The sequence below is a fragment of the Athene cunicularia genome (assembly GCF_003259725.1).
Source record: "Athene cunicularia isolate RWA chromosome 5 unlocalized genomic scaffold, athCun1 chr5_part2, whole genome shotgun sequence".
Classification (NCBI taxonomy): domain Eukaryota; kingdom Metazoa; phylum Chordata; class Aves; order Strigiformes; family Strigidae; genus Athene; species Athene cunicularia.
Genome location: NW_020799102.1, coordinates 1,915,925 through 1,938,477, shown reverse-complemented (window position 1 = coordinate 1,938,477; position 22,553 = coordinate 1,915,925). Strand labels below are relative to the sequence as shown.

General features: G+C 38.1%; 1 protein-coding gene across 2 annotated transcripts in view; it reads right to left on the bottom strand.

Moving 5' to 3' along the window:
- DENND5A (DENN domain containing 5A) overlaps positions 1–22,225 on the bottom strand; it is a 48,145-nt gene extending 25,920 nt beyond the window's left edge. For both annotated transcript variants that reach the window (XM_026850223.1, XM_026850222.1), the window contains exons 1-8: positions 22,120–22,225; positions 20,755–21,415; positions 13,808–13,995; positions 5,123–5,440; positions 2,745–2,960; positions 1,586–1,820; positions 969–1,119; positions 270–363 (exon numbers count right to left, since the gene is read on the bottom strand). In XM_026850223.1, the coding sequence (XP_026706024.1) occupies positions 270–363; positions 969–1,119; positions 1,586–1,820; positions 2,745–2,960; positions 5,123–5,440; positions 13,808–13,995; positions 20,755–21,415; positions 22,120–22,122 (1,866 nt within the window). In that variant the 5' untranslated portion in view covers positions 22,123–22,225. The remainder of the gene's footprint in view (positions 1–269; positions 364–968; positions 1,120–1,585; positions 1,821–2,744; positions 2,961–5,122; positions 5,441–13,807; positions 13,996–20,754; positions 21,416–22,119) is intronic.
- Positions 22,226–22,553: the final 328 nt, after the last annotated feature.

Genomic DNA, 22,553 nt, shown 5'->3' with positions numbered 1-22,553 from the left:
CCCCCCTTTTTTAAAAAAAAAAATAATTCAGGGAACTCTGCTGTACATGGGATGAAATTATTTTGTCCTGAGAGGTGTTAAAGTGGTGTAACTTTTAAAATCAGAAAACTAAATACTTTTTGTCCGCTAAGCATCAGGAACTTCACTGATATTAAATACACGCAGAGATGGACTGCAAATAACTGTCTAGACATTTCATAAAGGTTACAGAACATTATTCAGGCAATTACGAAAAAAAAATCAGATCTCTATAGCTGAACAATTTTCACCTCTCTCTGATCATTGTCAAGACGCAGGTGCTCTGTGTGTTGCTTCTGCCTGTCCTTCCGCCTCCACTGTGCAGGAGCATTTCTCTTCGTCCACCTACAGACGGAGGAATATTATTAAGCAAATGTCAAGAATTAGGTGAAGGGCAGTGGCAATGGGGGAAATAAGTTTCTATGTTATTGTATACTGAACATGTTGACACCAATTACATCAGACAAAGTGCAGCTCCAATTACATGCAAAGATTCTCTGTAGAAGAATCTAACATTGGGCAACAAAATTTCAGAAAATAAGATCACATACACTGCCTTTGTATTTTTCCATTCTTTTATGATAGCCAGTTATAACTGTCACCTTTGTCCTCTTCCTTCAAAGTTTTTATAAGAAGATATCCTAAAATTTTTGCTAGCTCTTAACTGATATCCAGTAAGGAGATGATCTTTTATATCAACAGTAATTTTAAGTAACTCAAGTACATCAACTATAACCTCAAATATAATAGGGCTTTCTGAAGTAAATTTGCTTCTGGAAGTCCAGATTTAAAAGAGAAACACACACACACACACAACTATCCACATACTCTGATTTGTTCTCACTTTAAAAAAAAAAAGATACTGAATTTGCTTTCTAGTGTCTCTACTTCAGTACCATTCCATACATCTTGCCAAGATGCAGAAGAACCTGTTGCCCTAGCTTACTCACTTGTTGCTTGCTGGTCCCGTGGATAAAACATCAGACTGAAGCTTGGGAAAAAATCCAAGTTCGTATTTCCCTTGTCCAATTTTCATGTCCAGCAAGTGTGGGTGGACTGCAGTGTGATCTATTTTTGCCAGCCTTAATTCAATAGATTTCTCTGAAATAGTAAGAAAGTTAATACTTTTTAGAGGTATCTTAACCAGACAAGTATCTATAATCACACATCCTCAAGTAAAAGTCGATCTCAAATTTGAGAGGAGGAGGAGGAAGTTTCTTCCTGACTCCAATATGTACACTAATAGAAGAGCATATTAAACATCAAAAGAACCGCCACCATAAAGAGAAAAAATTTAAACTTCTTAAGTGCAAACATTTTTCACACGAAGCATGCAGTAAAACAGTTCAATTAAACTTTGAATTAATTTCATCTCACATCTCAGCTTCTCAGCTTCCTTTGTAATATTTAGTCCCTCACTTAAGCTTTACACCTCACCCTTTTTGGTCTATTTTTTCTGATGTTTCAAAGCATGAATCGTTATTTAACTTTAACCTAATGTCTACAACAAACAGCACTGACTAGTTTTATTTTCTTAAATGTCAAGAAAGTGGCTTATTACTCTTACCAGCCTCATCGATGGTTGTGCATTTTTGATACATAGATGTGCGGAGAGTCGGTGTCCTAACGTTTAGCAGTCTAATTTTATCCACTCTAGAATCAAATACTCTCAAAACAGGGTCTTTATCATCTTCATCGTGGCACATAATCTTATTGTCAATAAAAGATGCAAACATTTGGGTCTCCAGGAATCTTGAGAGGAAAGGCAAGTAAGGTTCAGGCTGGTCCGACAAGAAAGATGCCTAACAGACAAGAAGAGGTAAGAGTGTTGGGGAGTCTGCAGAGAGAGATATATCCACCAAAAGCACCAGTTTTTCTAATCAAGGATGTATTAGAGTGCTTTGGTGCCGCTTAAAGTCTAATTTTATTACACACACCATTTCTATGTCTGAAACAGGCAGTCTATATGAAACCAGTTTCATGACAATCACCTACTATATAACACAGTAAATAAACTGTGATTTTAGTATGTCCTTGGTTTTCTAAAAATTTCAACAGAATCCCAGTAAACCACAACAACAATACCACAGATATGGATGTTATGGCCGGGCTCAAAGCTTATAAAATTGATGAGAATCTTTTCATACGATTTGATGGGAATCAGATTAGCGTTTTAGCAGGTAGTGTTGCAACATAATCTTCACCCACGTGAACTATCCGGCTGACAAATATCTGATCTCCAGTAAAGACGACAGTAGTAAAATTTGACAAACTGGGTCTTGCATTTCCCTAGAAAAGAGCTAGGAATACATTTGGTACACATGTAGGTAAGTGTTATGTGGGGTCATGGCTTTATTCATTAACATATTCAGCAATTCCTCTGGTAAAAAAAACGAATAAACCAACAAACATCTAAAACACATTTTCAGTAGTAATATTTAACCTTAATGGAGAGATTAGCCATAAGTGAGGCTTTCTAAGCTATTTCTCTACAGCAAGCTGTACTTTTCTACAGTATCCTTAAAAGAGTATCTTCCTAAGTGCATGTATGTATATATTTTTCCACATAATATACAAGATGTGTCTTTTTCAGGAACACTGAAATTTAAGGAAGAAAGTATAATTTTTGCGGTACTGTTTCCATTTTATGGCCCAATAAACAAAGCCTTAGGTTTGAAGACTGTTTTACTTTTTACATCGACATCTCTTCTTATTCCATAACTTACCTTATCAAAGTTTTGCATCTGTTCCCTGTTTGTAAACCAAGACTCCTTGTCCTGACTGGGTTGAATAACAAATACTTCATAATCTGCAAACATTTGTGTAAAGCGGTTGGCAAAAACTTCACGGATTTGAATGTTCAGCTGGTAAATCTTGAATTCTTCTTCATCGCACTGAATTTTAAGATCCTTTTTGCTACTGGTCTCCTCTCGCACCTCCAACTGAGAAAGGGAACACGAAAAATTTTTATCATTGCTTTGTCAGGTATTCTAGGTATACAAGACCTTAATATGCCGTTCAGCTACTCCTCAAGTCAACATTCCAACAAAAAAACACTACTTACAGTTTCAAACACTGTAATAAAACAGTATCACCAAAAAACCTAGAAACATTTGTCTATAAAAGTTGTAATTTCAGTAATAAACCGTAACCTACTTTAGTACTTGTTGCACTGGATAACTTTAGATTACAAAAGGATAGATAACAACCACACACATGTCCACATATGCCATATACTTAATTTATTTTCTTTTACCCTTTAATCACCTGCATAGGCTTTTTAGGGGTTTTTACTACCCTGAACATTAGGCAAATACATATTTCTGCCTGATGTTATACAAGCTCAGGTTTATACTGTTACAGTTTAATACATGCCAACTATCCAACAAAGACAGAAATGCACAGTAAAAAGAAACTGTGCATGTCTAATAGTGATCTCCTGTAACCTAAGTCTAGCAGCCATGCACAATTCATAACCACACAGAGTAATCTTTAATGAAATAAAATGCATTTTCAGTTAACATGTGGGCTAAGATTTATGAAAACAGCAATATGAGATTCAGATATCCAATTCATATTAATTTTGTTAGGAATTGAGTATCTAGAAATAAAATCAAAGCCACTAACATTCATGCTCTAGGTTTGAATACACACTTGCTATCCCTGCCTTTCTTAATTATTATAAAAGGCACCGCCACACATAATTAAATACAATATCTAGAGCTTACAACATCTGCACAATGATGCAGTTGCTGCAGCTATCCCACGCTTCTTAAAGCACCTCGAGAAGAGCAGCCCAAGGCCAACTATAAATAGAATCCTAGAGCCACGCTCTCTGCTAGAGAGCTCTGCTATTCAGCCATTTCTTCTAACCACATCTCATAAGTAGCACTTGGCATCTATACATTCCTCATTGATTGGGTATTTGGCATTAAAGCAGGTTTTTTTTATCTGCATACTTAAGAAAATTTTTACAGCTATAACCTATACACTCCTATCAGCACAATAAAAGGCTAGTAAAATGGGACTTCAACTATTACGGAAGAGAGTACAGAGTACATAAGGCCTGAACGTGCAAAAACTTACAAGAAATTTAAGACCTCTACCTTTTCCATCACTGCCCAATCCATTCAGGAAAAAAAAAAAAAGCTTCTTACTAAATTGCCCCTGAACTAGAACAAAACAATGCAAAAAACCCCAAACAACTGAGAAGAGGAATGCAGCTGATTTGAGCATCTAATCCTGTCTAGCAACCAAATGCTTCCTCTTGTAACCCCCCTGCAGCTCCCTCCCTACAAAGCAGGTCTCCTCCCCAACCTATTGTAAGTTATACAATTTCTGTCTCTGTTTAGCCCCAGCTGTGATCCAAGTTACAATCACGTGAGCAAGAATCAGACTCAGCAATGAACTGGTCGAGATAATCTAAACATGCAAGAAATGTTTGCCAAGAAGATCTTCATTCCACAAAGGCTCAAGAAACCCACAGTGATCTTTCAGGTAATAGTACCTTTTACGCAAAAAGGGCCAAAACTTTTTTTCCCCAATTCTGATTGCCAAAAAGAATCCAATCAGTGTCACCACGAGCTCTGCACATTCACTTGCTGGGAACTGGACATCAATACTTTACAACATCATTCAGAAAAAAGCATCACAGTATCCCTATGGCAAGCATATCACATAAAAGCAAAATTACACATATTCTACACACAATAAGAAAGATAGATACCTATAAAAATCAAGATTGGATTCCAACTTCAGGATTATCTGAATGTCGGTTTTAGCCATGTAAATCATAACAAATTGGTAACTCTAGAATAAATCTTAAAACCAAGACTAAACAAGCAAGGAACATTTTTAAACATATGATCTTGGCAAAGAAACACCTGAAGGATAGCCAAAGGCTTCCCCCTAGATGCTGTGGGGTTAAACCCCACTCCCCTCTCCCCCAAGGTTGCCCATGTCTCTACAGAAGTTCACAATGTTTGTGAACATATTAACATGAAGTTCTTCCCCAAGAAGACAAACAAAAAGCGTCTTTGGACCATGACTTCAGACCACCTGATACTGCAGGTCCAGAGAGAGTGCAGATAATTTCATAGCTTACCTTTTCTAGACTGACACCTGTTCTTTTAACAAGTGCTTGGAGTCTTGCAATAGTCTCATTTTCCTTTAGCAGCTCATAGGAATTCAAAGGTGATCCTGCTATGTTCCCATTTCTTTTATCAGAAACCAGGTCACATGCTCTGAGGCTCTTCATCTTGGAGGCACTTTCACTGCAGTGAAGGTTTCCCTCAGGTGGAATTCCAAAAGCCATTAGTATCTCTGAAATTTCCTGAACAAACTCAAGTTTATTTGGGAACTGGGGTAAGTCTTCTGGCAGCTCAATGAAATGGTTGTCTACATCCACAAAGCACAGGTTAGCCTGGGATTTAATTTAGAACAGGATACCATTACAAAAATCACTAAACACAAGGGTTGCATTTCATATATCTTTGGGTTTTATAATTATTAAAAGCTTCAAATACATTTGCATTTGTTTGGTTATTTTGTAAAACTGACTTGCCCCAACCATCACAGAAGCACAACAAGGCCTACAGTTCCTGGTCTTTAAAATGAGTCTTCTTTCTTAGTTGAAAGTTGTTTACTAGGTACAGAAGAGACTATAGCATATATTAGGTACAGATATAGGAATGCCTTCATACACATGGATTTTAACTACAGGATATTTGCGACACTTTTTTACATGTGCATCCATAAGCAGGTGATGGCCTACTGCTCAATCCACTCCTCTAAAAGATTTGGCAAATTCCACTCTAAAAGGTGTACTGATATTGCAGAAACTGCAAGAAAGTTATCTTCTCTTTTTTGTAAGCAACTTGAGAACTAAGACAATGCCTTCAATGAGTTCAGAAGTTTATTTCCAAGGGGAAAAATTAACTGAACTAGTTTCAATTCTGTTTTCCTGTTCCAACCTCCATCTCATTTACCATGAAAAAGACTGGGGGGAGGGGGGGGAAGGAAAGAAAAATCACCTATGTGGCTTCCACAGCAACATCAAAAGCAGCTATGCATCTCTCAAGGACTCACCTCACCCTTTATTTGGTGGGGGGGGGGGTTCCCCTTTTGGCTTCTACAATGCAAAATCAGCATCAAATGGTTTCATGACATACATAATTACATACATACAGCAAGAACATCATCCATGTGTGAAATCTGCTTGGAAAGTTAACTATACAGCAGGAACTTTGCTCTTCTATAGAAGCATTTCAGGTTTTGTTCACTGCAGAATTAACATGGACTGTCACTTTTCTGTTTAGCCTCTCCCACACCAAACCCCTCCACCTAGATTACGGAGTGATTTCAGCCTAGCTTCATCGCATTATTCTAGTGGGCACACCTGAACTCAGGACTCACAATAGCTTTGGAGCAAAAATACATATCAAATCATGACAGCTAACAGAACTCCAGTTATTTCCTATCATTCAGTAAGTGCAGAAGGATGGAAGCAGTCTCACGATTTAATAGGAAACAAATTGGAAGATATTAACCCCACAATGATGGATGATCCCAGAAATCAGAGCAATGTACGCAAGCAGTGAAGCATCAAGTAAGAACTAAGTAGTTCCAGTAGGATTTTGTTGTGGGACTGATCATAGATAGACTACAATAAACTCTGCCTGTGATGATTAGAAATCAAGTCAGCTAATAACCATCATGAACACTGTAAGCAGTTCAGAACATGAGAAAAATAAAGCCCTAAAACTAGGCACAATGCCTATGAATTGGTGCTGAGGAAAAAACAATTTAATTCATCACAAGCTGTCTGTGAAATGGCAAGACAGACTTGTTAAGAAACTCTTCAAACAGTTTCATTGTATTACTTCCTTTTAAAACTCTCTTTAATTTACATCATTCAATTTTCCTTCCCTTTTGGATTATCTCATTTTAGCACAGGTCCTGCAGAAAACATCACTCTTGATTAAGTTTGGTTGTACCTAGAAAGTGCTTGGCCAAAAAGTAACCAAACATTATCAATGTAGAAATTCCAGACTTCACACTGAAAATAAACTCCTTGTCAATGAAGAAAAAGGCAAATTTAATGCTTGGTAAAATTGCTTATAAGTATCTGGGCTCATCTGGCTAATTCTTCCAACAGTTAAATATCCTTTCTGCAGTTTAAGAGCAATAAACATAGATTAAACACTTTAAGCCACTAACGATGACTGCTTATCATTCAACTTACTATTACATTTCCCAGAATTTGCTCTATATATAAGCATTTAAAAAAAAAGAAATATGTTAGCATTGCAGCAATACTCTAAAGAGTGTAAAGAAAATTTCTGGGGACACTCTACACTTATTCAGTGCCCAGTTAATAAATAACATAGAGGACTACCTAGAACAGCATAAGCAAAGGAGATTCAGTAGATTGCTTTAGCCTCTCTTAGCAAGACTGAGGTCATCCTCAAGAACTGCATAAGCACTTCTGAAAAGTCCATGTTCCCCAGGAAACAGAAACAGCAGACACCTCACTTCACAAGCCCTTCAAGAGGTACCAAAACAACATTTTTCTGTAAAAATGAAATCCCAAGTAAATAAACCACCAGTAACAGAGACCAAAACAGTAAGTCTCACAATGCTGCTACACTATAGGTCCAACGAAATGGAATACCAGCAAGGATAGAGAGGTCCCCTCCCTTAAAAAGCAAGAGAAATGAAATGGCACTTATTTTTTTATGAAATCATGGACAGTCAAAGCCGTTTGCATGCTAGGAACTGGGCAAGTACACAAAGCAGAAAAATAAAGGAGTTCTTTGATCACAAAGTTTTAGTTATGGAGGCAGCACAGTTGAGTGAGCTGTGAATGGGTGACAGCTCTGTATGTTAGCCCCAGTGGGTATATTGATCATCATTTCACACACACAAAACTAAAATTATATAAAGACAAGATACTTAGCAACATGCGTATGTAGAAATATAATTTAAAGAGCATCCTTAAGTTAGTTGCTTGGTATTTCAGGTCTCTAGAACAATCAAATGTGCTTTTATTTGTTGCAGAGATATTTGTTTTCTCAAATAGTTACACACCACTTCAATAGCAGATTGTTGAAAGAGAGGACACACATCATCATCATACAATCAAATGTTCTCCTGAGACACTACACTAAGGAACAAGGATGTCACATCCTAATTTAAAAATCTGTCTTTCCCATAAACTTTTGTCATCACAAACAATGGGGTGTCCAGGTGAAAAATCTTACAAACCTTAGAAATGTGGATGCAAGTAAGTCACTGTTCACGTATCTGATGCCAAAGCCTGGTTCCCTGAGGTCAACAGCACCACTTTCCACTGGCTTGGTGGGGTCTGGACTACACCCATCAATTCCAAAACCAGAGGACAATTGCAATTCTTTAGTTTGACCTCAAGTACAATTAAGGGCCAAACCCAGACTGATCTAGCAAGGCCTTCATCAAGCCCATATCCTTCCTTTCAGCTCTGTTCAAAAACATAGAAGGAAATTATTTAGGTTCTGCCAAAAGGACATCTAAGGAGGAACCAACATTCACTAATAATAAGCTCCCCACCCCACTGACATCCTAAAGAGAAAACAGGCTTTATTTTAAACATTAATACATAATTACATGGCATGCAAATAGGTGCCTACAGCAATTTAGAACAGTCAGTTCTGATAGCACAATTACCGCTACTTGAATTCTCTGTGCAGCCCAGGTTCTCAAAGTATAGGTAAATACAGGTTTTCACACCCCCTCCCTAGATAGTCAGATTGAACCCTAGTTCTGAGTTAAGACTTCTGCTTGAATACAGCATTGAAACCCACCTCACTTAACACACAGAAAAACGGGGATATGCAAATTTACACATATGCAGCTGGCTTGTGGAAAGTGTGTTTAGAGTGCTCCTAAATTCTAAAGGATGCTCCTGTGCCATTCCTCTAAGCACATGGTGACCTTTTGCATTTCTTGTCAGCACTACTGTTCTTCATGACAACTCAAGAATTTGTGACAGAACAACTTAGAGCTGTGGCTTTCAGAAACATGACTTTTAACTGCCCAAGCAGCTGTTTAACACTGAAGTACAGGAAAACATAAAACTGAAGTCTGTCAATAAACCTGCAATATTATCAAGGATCTATCACATCACCAGATAGCCTGAGAATGCATACAAAGCAGTGATTATCTTTCAAAATAATTATCTTGGTCAGTCTGATCTAAATGTGTTGGCATCAAGAGGAAAAAAGGCTTTTCAAGGGAACTTTCTTATCTTCTAAAACAACATACAAAATAAAAACCCACAGAATTTGTTAAGATTTAGCACCGAATAACATCTTTTTAATGGTTGAAATAAAAATACTGAGAAGATGTATCAGTCTTACATTAACAGAGAACTAGATTTCAGCTTTTAAAATCTTTCAACTTTTGTAAAAAAAAGCCATTGCCCAAGACCCTTGGGATCACTTCATTAAAACCAAGCTTTTTTAATGTGATTCTACTTTTGTTTGATTTAACCAGTGCTGGAAGACTCGGTGTTGCTTATTTTCCCTCTAAGTAATTTCAATTTCCACAATTTTCCTGCATTACAGAGTGGCAAAATGCACATGAAAATCCAGTACCATGAAATGGCCCAGATTAACTTGCTTTTTAAAAATACATTGCTATACCACTGCAAAAGTTTTTTTTTAAAAGGAAATTCAAAGACACATCAAAAGAACAATCTTACTTCAGTACTGGCTGTGTTTATGATCTGCAAGAAAGCTAGCTTAACCAATTTTTTTGATCAATTTTACTGATAAACAAGCCACACTTTTGCCAGCAACATCTGAAACAGCTGCATGTTCTTCCCTTTCCCTTTGATTTCTGCAGCACCTTATTCTAGCACCACTTCTCCCATGCCCCCCACCCTTTCTCTTCTGGGTTCCTTACAAGCCTCTGATGCAGCTATCAGTGAAACCACAAGGATGCTCACACATACAGAAAGAGCCCTCAGCAAAGTGGCAATATATAAGAACAAGCTTAACTAAGTGCACTGTATTGCTGACATGTACAAGAAACTCCAGTCTACTGTAAGCCTCGAGTCTTTTCTACAATTTTACAGGGCCACAGAGTCAGGTCGTCAAGTCATTGTTGAATGCTAATGAGTTCTTCATCAGGCACTGTTTTCTGATGTATCAAAGGGATAGTCTGAACTTGAATTTTGTACTAATGCAGTTAATTTTGCTGAAGATCATCATCATCATCATCTGACAAAGCATCAAATTCTAGGACATAGCTGGGTTTCCATGCTCCCATGGTAAAGTACTCCCTTAAAGAACCAGATGTGATCAACATATAGGAGACTGCCATGACAAGCAAACCAAAACAAGCCTATGGCATGCGTGCAAGACTTAAGCCAAGCCTGACAGTTAGGACAGATAGTATTTTCACATATATTAGCCTAAAACACTTTAGCAAGACACATTACTCTTTTCAAAACTTCATTATAAAACTACAATCAAGAAGTCTACAGTGACACTGGGGCATTCATGCTATGCTAGATAGCAATATTATACTCTTCCACAATGCCCTTCAACTGAGAAGCACTAACTAGATTTTCTGTCAAAGCTCACTTCTTTGGGCCTTGTCTAAATTAGATACTGCTTTCTATAACAGCAGCTGTCCCAGGCATCCATGTAAATTTTTTGATTAGCAACAGAGATGCAGTTTATGCAGTTTCAAGACAAATAAAAAAAAATATTTTTGCAGAACTCAGAATAAATTAGAAGATAGAACAGCTCTTTATATACCCTTTGTGATAAGCAAGGAAAATTCTGACACTTACTATATATATATATATATATATATATGAATCAGGAGCCCTGAGGCAGACCTTGGAAATTAGGTTCCTCATATAACCTCAATGATTTCATAAAGGATCATATACATTCCAAACTTTAGAGATAAGCAACATTAAATATTAATATCCCTTTTGTTACTTATGATAAATTTGTCTTTATTGAAGTACAAATAATAGAATCCATATGCCATCTTCTACTTCTACAACACCACATTTTAGGCACGTTCCTTGTCACTTCCTATGTCAGAAGTGCAGAGGTCCTTTGGCTCTTTAAGTGAAGGGTGTCTGAAAGCCTAATTATAAATCAAAGTAGTTTTGAGATGAACGTGTAATCTGCAGTTCTAAATATACTAAAGCTAATTTAATTATTAACATCAGAAATACTGATACTGACCAATAGTTTCACTTAGTGAGACCAGCACATACTTTGAATTCTGCTTTACATTTTTAAACGGTACATTTACTTCTTGTTGCAACAGCAGGTTTTGAGGGGGTTGGGGGGGGGTTGTTTGCGTTTGTTTCTTTTGGACCTGCTTAAGTGGGACCAGAGGAGGCCACAAGGATGATCAGATGGCTGGAGCAGCCCCCCTGTGAGGACAGGCTGAGAGAGTTAGGGGGGGTTCAGCTTGGGGAACAGAAGGCTCTGGGGAGACCTTAGAGCGACCTGCCAGTACTTGAAGGGGGCTACAGGAAAGCTGGGGAGGGACTCTTGATCAGGGAGGGTAGGGATAGGACGAGGAGTAAGGGTTTTAAACTGATAGAGGGTAGATTCATATTAGATATAAGGAAGAAATTCTTTACTGAGGATGGTAAGGCCCTGGCACAGGTTGCCCAGAGAAGCTGTGGCTGCCCCCTCCCTGGAAGGGTTCAAGACCAGGTTGGACGGGGCTTTGGTCAACCTGGGCTAGTGGAAGGTGTCCCTGCCCATGGCATGGGGGGTGGAACAAGATGATCTTTAAGGTCCCTTCCAACCCATAACCAGCCTATGATTCTACGATCTAGAAACAGATTAACTACCTTACTTTAAATCTTCAAAGCAAGCTGATAAAGCTCTTCAACACTATTTACCTTTTAAATAATTGAAATACTTATTTAAAACTTAAATATGTTCATTTAGTTGGAAGTATTACAGTGATTTTAAAATGAGGAAATTCTTTACAAAAGGAGGATAGTCTTTTAGAAGTTTATTATAACAGTGAAAACATTCACGGTGCATATTAACATGCATATCCATGCATGCATTTTACTTCACCAGCTATTCTCTCTAAAAAGTATACTAACCATATTAATTAGGCCCATCAGTACATCCAAAATTTTGTGAAAATGTAGTAAACCAGAGAAATACTGTTTTCATGGCAAGAACATACACTAGTCTGTTATTAATTATTACAGTGTAAAAGAAAAGTGAGGGAGAAAAGAAAGAAATCAAGATATTAAATACTTTAGTTTTCATAGGAAAAAATAACACAGTCTGAAGATAAATTTTCCTTTGAACTTGCCAGGAAAAACAAATGAAAACTATCAGCATATGGATTTGAGAAAAAGAGCAATGTTGGCATGGTGACCAGACTGGAGGTTCACAAAAATATCTTGTCTTTAATTTCATGCAGTTTTCTAAAGATTTTTTGTGTCGAGCTATGTTGCAGCACTGCCTCATAATGAAAATAAAAACCACCACCACCAAAACCCTCTGCCTGCCACATTTCTGCTTTCCCAGTAATGTAAATTATAATAGAAGAAAACAGACAAAGAAAATGGTAGAGATGAAAGAATCCTACGAATGCCCGTAAGTAGGGTGTTTCCCATAGTTTACCCAGTCCCTCCCCAACAAAGTTACACCTATAAGCAGACTCTAGCAGAGGCCAGAGCTCTGCTGTTCCACAGCTAGTAACTCTGCAAGCACTTGCTTCCCACAGGGCTACCTGACAGAGGTGTCCAGCTTCTTGACAACAGCCAGCCAGACCATTCTGTAACACTCAACATTTTCTATATACAAGAGCAAATAAACCATTCAGTGGTGTTCGATGGCAGAAGTCATTCAGATGACTGATGGAACTGCCTCACAAGCCAGCCAGATGCCATCCACCAGACATACTTCCCATGGGTGGTTACCAGCTCCCCCAGTGCTCAACCACTCTTGGTCCCTTGATCCTCACAACCAGCTCTGAAACTCTCTTGGCACATCCCTAAAAAAAGTATCTGCGAACAGCAGGATAAAGTAAATAAAAACCACCTCTAAGCAGTTTGAACGTAGTCCCAGCCCCAGGTATGAGTTGCAGAAACTTTACAAACTGTTTTCTTCTCCTTTATACAGTGGCTGGCATTAACAAAGCCTCACTACAAGGGAAGACTTCCTGAGCACTATCCCAATTGGCACCAGTTTGCTCAAGTATACACAGACTGCATTCTAGATGAAAATCTGAAATGGTTTTGGTGCAGACACCTGACAGGCTGGGTCCACATAAGCCACCCCAACTCAGAAATGTGGTGCAAGGAAACCCAGCCTAATGCCACGCAGCCAGAAACCAGCCCAGCCCAGCGCAGAAGCCAGTCAGCCTTTGCTCGCTCAGCACCATGCAGAAGCAGGTGTATGACCTTTTAGTTACAGTTGGTAAATTCACACTGCATTTTCTTGCATTTCCTAGCACTACAGGACTAAGTTTTGCAGCACAAAAATGTTCTTTTAGTAACCCCACTGCACAAATACCTGTAAAATTAGCTTAATTTTATCAGAGCATACAATATCCCCAAAACAGGGATTTATCTATTTCACCAGATTTTCTCCAGCATCTCCAAAACATAAAGTAAGAGTTATCCCAAACCAGAGCCAGCAAGAACTTCACAACAGCTGTTAGTTAGTACTAGTGTTTTGGCTCATTTCTTATTTCCTTCATACTCATGTACAATAATTAATCAATCGAAACAAGCTCCTCTCACCTCTTGAGGAAGTTCCAGCTTAGACCTGTCATCCAGCCCATTAGAGTGCAAGCCCATGAGGTAAGGGACAGGAGCATCTAGAAAATGAAGGAGGGATGCTGGAAGTATAGGCACATATACATGCTGCCACTGAAATGGAAACATTAGTGCTGTGATGGTCTCTGCCACAGTCATCAGTCTCTGATAATCTGAAAAAGACCAAGGAAAAAAAAAATATTTCTTTCACAAACATTTTTAAATAAATGAATTGAAGTTAAAGAGATGTGAGCTTGCTTTAAAATGGAAACCACAAAACCCAGTACTAGCTGAGCGGCACCTTGATGAAAGCCGACTTGTACACCCAAGCACATTTTGCTAAAAACAACAAAGAGCTCAACACAAAGTAGGTCACTCTAGAAGTCATATGCAAATGTGCAAACTGAGTCTTAGCACCCATTAAGTTGCCTTCTGCTACCAGTATCAGGGTTACCAGGAATACTAGTTCGAGTATGGAAGCAGCATCGTAATCAACTAAGAAGCACATCAGAAATAATCTCTTCTCTCTGTGCTTATGGCTTTCTACGGAAACCTTGGATAAAACCCAAGGCATCTGGTATTTCTCAGATAAACATTTTTTAGAAGAGTGTTTAGACGTCTATAAAGCGTGCTGTATAGTAGCCAACCCAACAGTGCAACCGAAATAACTGTGTAGAGAATAAAAGGGACCAGCTTAGTTTATCCTTTGCAACATATGACCGAAGTCTCAGTTCAATGTAAAAACAACTAATCTCCTCCTTGAATTTAACAGCAGAGTGCCAAATGCACCTGTGCAACATGCATACCAACAGATCTTTTTATTCAGCAGCTGGCGGCTAGAGCAGTTAACATGGCAGTATGCTAGGCCAACACCTTGTCCTCCTCTTTTATACTATAGCATTGTCTTTAACAGGTTTCGATATCTATACACCGTTAAGGAGGAGACAACACCAGATGAACTCAGAGCATGTGGTCTAACAACTGCTGGAACACTCAGCTTTTGAGCTGCAAGGCTGGAAACAGTATAAAACAAGCTCACAAGACTAAGACAATTCCTACCTTCAGTCAAGCTATAAATATAGCACAAACTGGAAACACAGGATGTCTTTTTCATGAATCTACAGCAATATCCAATTCCAGCCAGGAAAGCTGGGGGGAATAGGAGGATGGGAAAAAAAAAATCAGTATCCTTCATATTTGTGTTGGGGTGTGGGGTATGCATGTCTTCTTCTAACATGTTTGTAGAAGTACAGACACTATGAAATTGGAAAAGACACTTGAATACAGAGGTTCAGGTGTTGAAGTTTCTGAAGCTGTTGCACACTGTTGCAGAGAGCAGATAAAAACTGCAAAAATAACACTGATTCTAAACAAACGCTCTGAAGAAAAATTAAACTTAACTGTGCACTTTCTAAGGCTATGGTTTTAATTCTATCCTATAGCCATCCTCCACTCAGACTTCGGATAGCAGAAAACAGAGGGCCAAGAAATTCAGTTCCTGGCACTGATGATTAATTTTGTTTGAAGACAAAGTTGCAGAGTTTAGGGTCTGAGGAGTCCCACAACCCAAGAGGAACTCAGCAACAGTTTTGCCAACATCTGCCATAATTCTGCAACGCAGGCTTTTGATTTTTCTTTTCAGATCAAGCTCTGCTGGTGCAAGAGTTACTGCACAGAGCTATTTGTCACTGCCTCACAGCAGATACGCTGTGACTGAAGGAGCTTTCAATCAAAACAAGCAAGAATAGCTTAAATGGTTTAAAGTTTTTGCCAAAAGCTTACTTGGACTGCAACACTCTTAGGGAACAATCAGTGAACACCACCAGCAGCACTCTCCTATTCTGCCCTGGACACCAGTTTCTGCCTACACAATTACTTACTGGTTTGCAGCTTTAATCACAGCCTGACTGCAAAGAAGTGATGAATTAATGATAAGCTTTGGGAAGAGGAAGAATCCATTCCATACCCTATTTTCTTCAGCTTTAAAAGGAATTTTAAATGTAGCCATAGATGTACAACCATTCCAGCTGGTTGGTATTCAGCTTGTTTATTTGAAGGAACACATCTCAGAATAGAAACAGTGTTTTCCTACTACACAAAACCCCCCTGTCTAATCCTGCAGGCTAATTTAAATACAACTTCTCCCTCTGTCATTAAGCTAACTTTAGCATTAGCCTTTCAAATTAATTACAAAGTAACATCAATAATTCAGAATTTCTATCAACTCAGCAACTACCTTCTGCAACCGAGTTATCTGCAAATGCAGCTCTCTGATCGTGGATATCCACACGGCTTAAGCCATTCCCAACTATTTAGCCTGCATGGTCACCGCCTGCAAGTAACAATGACTACATTCTACAGGCTTTATCCACGTCAGGAGCTGTTGGCAAAAGGCAAGGACAAAGGCAAGAAGCCTGCAAACATAAACCAAAATAAAAGTTTTCTTAAGTTATACCTATCCTGAGAGGGTATGGAGTTTTTTAATTTTAAAAAAGAAGAAAGGTGCACACTTCTAATACCAAAGCATTACATAATATTTAAAAATAGTAACAAAAAAATTAAAATAGGGAAGCGCTTCAGTAGCTGTCTTGCTCTTATTTTTGAAACCAAAATATGCTTATTCTGATGCAAATGACAGAATCATTTTGCCTTGTATTGTACAAGGGCATTGGTATGGAGAAAAAAAAAAAAAATCACATACCAATAGTGCACTAGTTTGGAAAGTACTTAACTCATCACTGTGCAAGGAAAAGAAAATCCATTATTTTTTGACACAGCCTCTTAACAACACAGAAAAAGGCTGATCTTCTATGAATTACTGTAAGTAAAATACATTATCCCTTGAACTGTGTGTGAGAAGTTATTTATACTAATATTTATCTATATCTAGACATTTTTGTTGATCTATAAAAAGTAAGTAAATCTGGAAAAAAGAAGATTTGAGGGGTCTTGGGTCTGGAAAGAGAGGAGGAGGATGGGAAGAAGATGACAGATAAGAACCATGATTCCACCTCTCCATTCTCACATTCTACCAGACAGAAGTCTATCAAGTGTCTACAGAAATTCTCTGACTTGTCCGAATTTAAAACCATTACATGATCACGTTCTGGAGTATATTTTTTTTCCCTTCTGATCTTCCTACTTCATGGACCACAACAAAACACTGATGTATTTGTCAAGTAATGTCCATTCCACATGCAACTCCCATATTGCTGCTTTAAGGCAGAGAGTTGCCCCTACGGTGGTGGACCATTACCACAGATGAGTTTGGATATCTTCAGAAAGTATATCGATAAACCAGAAAGATGGGCTGCCTGACAGGATTAAAGCTTCTCTTTAACCTGAAGGGGAACAGAACAGGGGAAAAAATATACCTACAGGCAGGCAGCAGGCAATGCAGTTGAGCCACCAGAATAAAGCCTTGCCTGGAGAGTTCGCTTTAGGCATGCATGTTCCTAGCAGAAAGCAAGGTATAAAAGAAAAGTTTTTCAACAAATTTTTATGAGCACAGGCATTCAGTGTGTCAGACTCCTTAGACAAAACATTTATTTACGTGGGCCTTTTATTTCAAAAAACTTAACTGCATTAAGAACAAACTGTGGTTAGTAGAAGCAGTGGGTCAAAGGACTTCCTATTCGTGTTCGCTTCTGTGTCTGAGAGGCTGATTAAAGATGCCTGCACCAAGCTGCAAGTTTCCTAAGTCATTAGAGACATAAGAAGAAAGTGTCCTACATAAGAGATTAGAGTTTAGCAACATGGGACTAATACTGTAAAGAAATAAAACTAATACTTTAAATCTCCAGAGTGAACATAATTTTAAGCAAGTGAAACAAAGATGGAGAAGAGTGATTCAAAAGCAAAGCAGAAAAACCCCTTTATTTGTGCTTAAAAATGGCAGCAGACAGCAAATACCCAGAAATTAAGAACTGTTCAAGATGACAGTCTGTGGTAGCAGGGCATTACATTTCTCCTTTCATTTTATTTATATATTCTCCTTTTTAGCTCTTTAGAAAATAGCCTTCAAGTAGATTTCACAGCTGTCTTAACTCAGTGCACATTTTTCAGAGGAGCTCTAGGTGCTCTATAGAGATAAGAAATAAGTCCATTTCACAGATACAGGAGCAACATAAATTGCAGGAATGCAAACCAGCTCCCACTGAACAATCTGGTGAGGGCACTACTGAAGGCCTCCAGCACCACTGTGTCTGCCAGAGTTCCTAAGCACTGGCTCACACTAGAACAATTTCATATTCTTCACTGGTTTATATGCACCTGCATTCCTCTAACCCTTTTCTAAATGGGAAACAACTCTCTCAACAGGACAATCAAATTGAGGTATTCATTCCCTACATTTGACTTACACTGATTCAAAACATACAGGCTGTGCCAATATAGTGGGACAAAAGAAGAATTTCCAGAAGCATAAAGTCAGAAATATGTCAAAGAAATCTTAAAGCAAAACACATTCACTGCCAAGCAAAGTTATTCCTATTCCAAGGACTGACTGCAACTTAAGATGCCAAATAGCTTGTTTCAAAAAGGATTGCATCTGGCAGCAAAGTCTTCCAAGGGTTTTGGGGGTTGGTTTTGTTTGGTATTTTTTTTAAAAAAAAAAGTAAATCTTACAAGTAAACCCTCTGACCCTGACATGTACTGTTCTAAATCTACATCTACCCAATGAGTACTGTAATCTCATCCAACCTAGGAGAAAAAGAAATGATCCCATCCACCTCAACTGTCATAGGTTTAAGAACTCTGAGATTTAGCAAACCCAAAGGTCATGAAAAAAATTTAATCCTAAAGGACAACCTAGACCTCCCACTGCTGCATGTGCAAGAATACGAGCAAGCCCTTTACAAAAGTTCGAGCAACTTCTGATTCCACTTAGAATTGAGTGCACTAATCACCTGTATCTCCATTCAACATTCCCTGTTCTACAAACAGCAAAAACCAGATGTTAGTCAACCATACAGAAGAAAGAACAGAATGTATTAGGAGCATATCCCAGTTTAAAAACCAAACCACAAGACCAACAAACAAAAGCAACAAAAAAATCCACAAAAACCTAAACAAACCAAAACAAAGCAAAAGAAGGAAACCTGCTGCCTGGATCCCTTTGAATTCCGTATGTCTGTGCGTGCAAACAAGAAACTCGAGTGTTCCAGAGCTATTTTAAGCTCCTTCAATTAACCACTGATCAGACACTTGGAAAACATCCAAGAAAAAAAGTTGAACCTATTAATACAACTCGAAAAGAGAACCCAGAACACAGAAGCCTAGTCCAGAAGCAAGTCAAGTTCCAGCCCAGCAGAAAAGAGTATTTGTAAGGCGATGTCCTGACAAGAGATCAGGGAAATCTGTTCCAACACGGCAATGCACACATCGCTTTTCTTGCGGCACTTCCAGGCGGTCAGGCACACGCTGCCGCCACAGGAGGTCTCAAGCACAGGTGGGAGAGCTGATGTTTGAATCATCCACTGGTGGGACACAGATATCCACATAAACAAACTCTCCCTAAATTGCAAACAACTAAATGACTACTCCATTTCTGAAGAAACTACAAAAGAAGTTTCATCTGCTAGGCAAGTATTTCTAGATTTTTGATGAATAAGCAAAGCATTTTGGGTTTTATATCCAAGAGAATAACCACTATTGCGTACAATACGATTTTTTGACTGCGTTTGAATTACTGTATAGTTTTTCTCTGGTAGTTAACAGTGTTTATACAACGCAGCAACTGTGACGTAACGCCCTGCTGCCATTATACACTTTTAATCCCCTGGATTATACAAAAAAAATAATCCCTCTTTGGCTTTAGTTTATGCACACATCTCAACACACAAACATCTGTATTTCGTGCTAATAAAAGAATGTTGCTAATAACTGCAGGTTATATTTTATAAATAGTTACCATTTTTAGTGTACATATTTCAGTGACAGCTCAATGGAAGAAAATATCAAAACCAGATTTCAGTAATGCCACGGACTATCCCAGGATTTCTCTTAGGGTCTTCTAGGCTTCTTTACCATTACATAGAACTGTGTTCAAAATGCAGTCTGTCTACTTTAAACCACACCACTATGGATGGGTGGGTCTGGACTAACCTTAACCAGCTTGGGGGGAAAAAAAAAAAAAGTAGGAAAATCATCTTTTGGCATAACTCCACATACTCTGTGTTAGAGTAACAGGATGCAGAGTAAGCAGCCCACTAGTCACAAATTTCAACACAGAAAATGGATACCACTACCACATTACTTATTAATTTATAAACAGATGCTATTTCAGCTTAGTTGCTGCCTATCCTCTTCAAAGAAAGCTTTATCTATGTGACTTCAGCAATAACTGTTTCAAGGCCTTAGCAGAGATTTGGGATTTAAATTCTGTCAAATAATTTTTTTTCAGGTAATTTTATTTCAAAGTAACAACTGAAATGTGACTTTGGGTACTCAAAGAGAAAATTGTATTTGCATCATGAATTCTTCTCCATAACCATATATAATTAACTATGTATCTCCTTTAAATGCATGGATAGTTTGGCAGAGGAGAGGGAATTCAGCTAAGCAGCTGGAGAGGAACATGGGAGAAGGCATATTACTCAATCCAACAACACAACATTTCCAGAGACAACAATAAAGGGGACAATCATTCCATCAATACAGGAGATTACATGAAAGGCTAAAGTTTTAAGTTTAGGTGTCTAGCCCAAAGTTTTAAGTTTAGGTGTCTAAAAACAGGAGCCAGTGCAACACTCTCTGCAACTCCAGTTCTTTTCTTCACCTTAAAACCTGCACATAGATCAGCCTGACTGCATTATCATGCTAATACCACTTTAATGCAGCTATTCTGTTCCTTGTGTTCTTTAAGATTCAAGAAATGAAAAGACCTTGTGCCAATACACTACAAGATAAGAAACCAGAAACCAAGTACTCACGCTGTGAATAAAGCAGTATCTGAAATTCCAACAGGGCACAGGTAAAGAGTTGAACCACATTTTCTACTCCAAGCAGTTCAAAAACTTCTTTAACCGGAAAATCAAATAATGGTAGTTCACTGGTGCTTGGCCTCTGGCAGATAATTGGTCCATAAACACCTGAAAACTTTAATGACCTTCCTGCTGGAGGAAGAGGAACCTCATAAAGAATATTGTAGATGTAGCTTTCTAAAGGTAGAGGTGGTGGCTGAGGTGAAGTCACTGCTTGGTGAAGTTGTTCTAGCACTTTCTTACAAGCTTTCATGAAAGACATTGGAGTAATCAGACAAATGCACTTTGAGACATAGAGTGTGTCTCTGCTGATGTCATAGGAGTTAAAACGCTGTAGCTTTGAAACAGAAGTGCCATTGCAGTCTCCGGTGCTGCTGCAGCTATCTTTGTCATTTGTGGGTGGAGTATGAAGAATGTCATATTCAGCATTGTGCATATGATACAATGTCTGCATTGCACTGCAGATCTGTTTGCTAGTAACCTCCTCAAAAAACGTGAGAGAAAATCCAAATGTCCGTGAGCCATCTTCACGAGTAATAATAAAAGAGTGGAACTGAGGTTCTCTGGAATCCGCTTGTGTCTTGAAAGCAAGCCCTTTAGGCATACACAGCTATAAAAAGAGGGATGGGAGATAATATCCATTAAAACACACTTTTCTCTCCCCCTGACTCCAGAAACATTGGTGAAAATAGGATTTAGAATCCACAGACTGCCATCACATCTCACTTTATTGTACAGAGATGTAACACCTAGTAGAATGTAAAGTAATACCTACCTAAATCTGAAAAACTGAAGGAACATATTAAAAGGGCTGCGTGCAGTTTCTATTGAAACTCATAACCATTCTGTTACTAACCTCAATTGGAATAAAATAACAGAATTCAAACTCAGATAAAGGAAAGTATTTTAGTCACTAAGACCAGAAACCTGACAGAAAAAAGTACTGTATTTTATCTAAATTAAGAAACCATACCACATTCCAATAAACCGAAAAATCATACACAAAGAAGATTCATTAATTGCAGACCGATTTATTTCTCTATCAATTCTCTACAACATAGCAAAAAATTTGTAAAAGAACAAAAATCTCTCCTAGGGACTTATCACTTAAAAGTTTTAACTTAATCTCCTCTAAGAAAATAACCCAACTAAATGAAATGTACTTTTGAGCCTGCATAATTGAGAGAAATTTTTTATTATTTCCAATCTACAATAGACTTCACATTTTTTATGTCAAAGAAAACACAGATAAATGCCTTCAATTGTTAAGGTAGGTTTTTGTCTTAAAACCAAAAACCATTAACTGATACTGACCATTCCCACTGCATCCTGGTCAAAAGGGTTCCATTCAACATTCTCAGGATAGCGAGCAAGAACTTTGGATTTAAATGTGCGTCTTAGTGGAGTCTGTTCGAAATTTTCACCTGCAGGTGAAAGAAAAACACAGAAGTAAATATTTCATTCTCTTTTTAAGCTCAAACAAGGCCAAAAAGCAGGACATCAGCAGGTAGATGTGAGGATAAGTGAATTAAGCACACACTCCTTTTAAGAGAAACAGAAAATGCAAGACAGTTAGTCAGCATATCGTCAGACTGCAGATATTAGCAAGGATTAGCATTGTAACATTTCTATGTCGTTAAGTATCTGTGCTTTTCCTTAAGTGTGACTATCTTGAGATTGTGGTCATAAGAGCAATTCTCTAAGCCACTCTTCAGATATTTCAGACTCTTGTCAAAGCATAGCTAAAG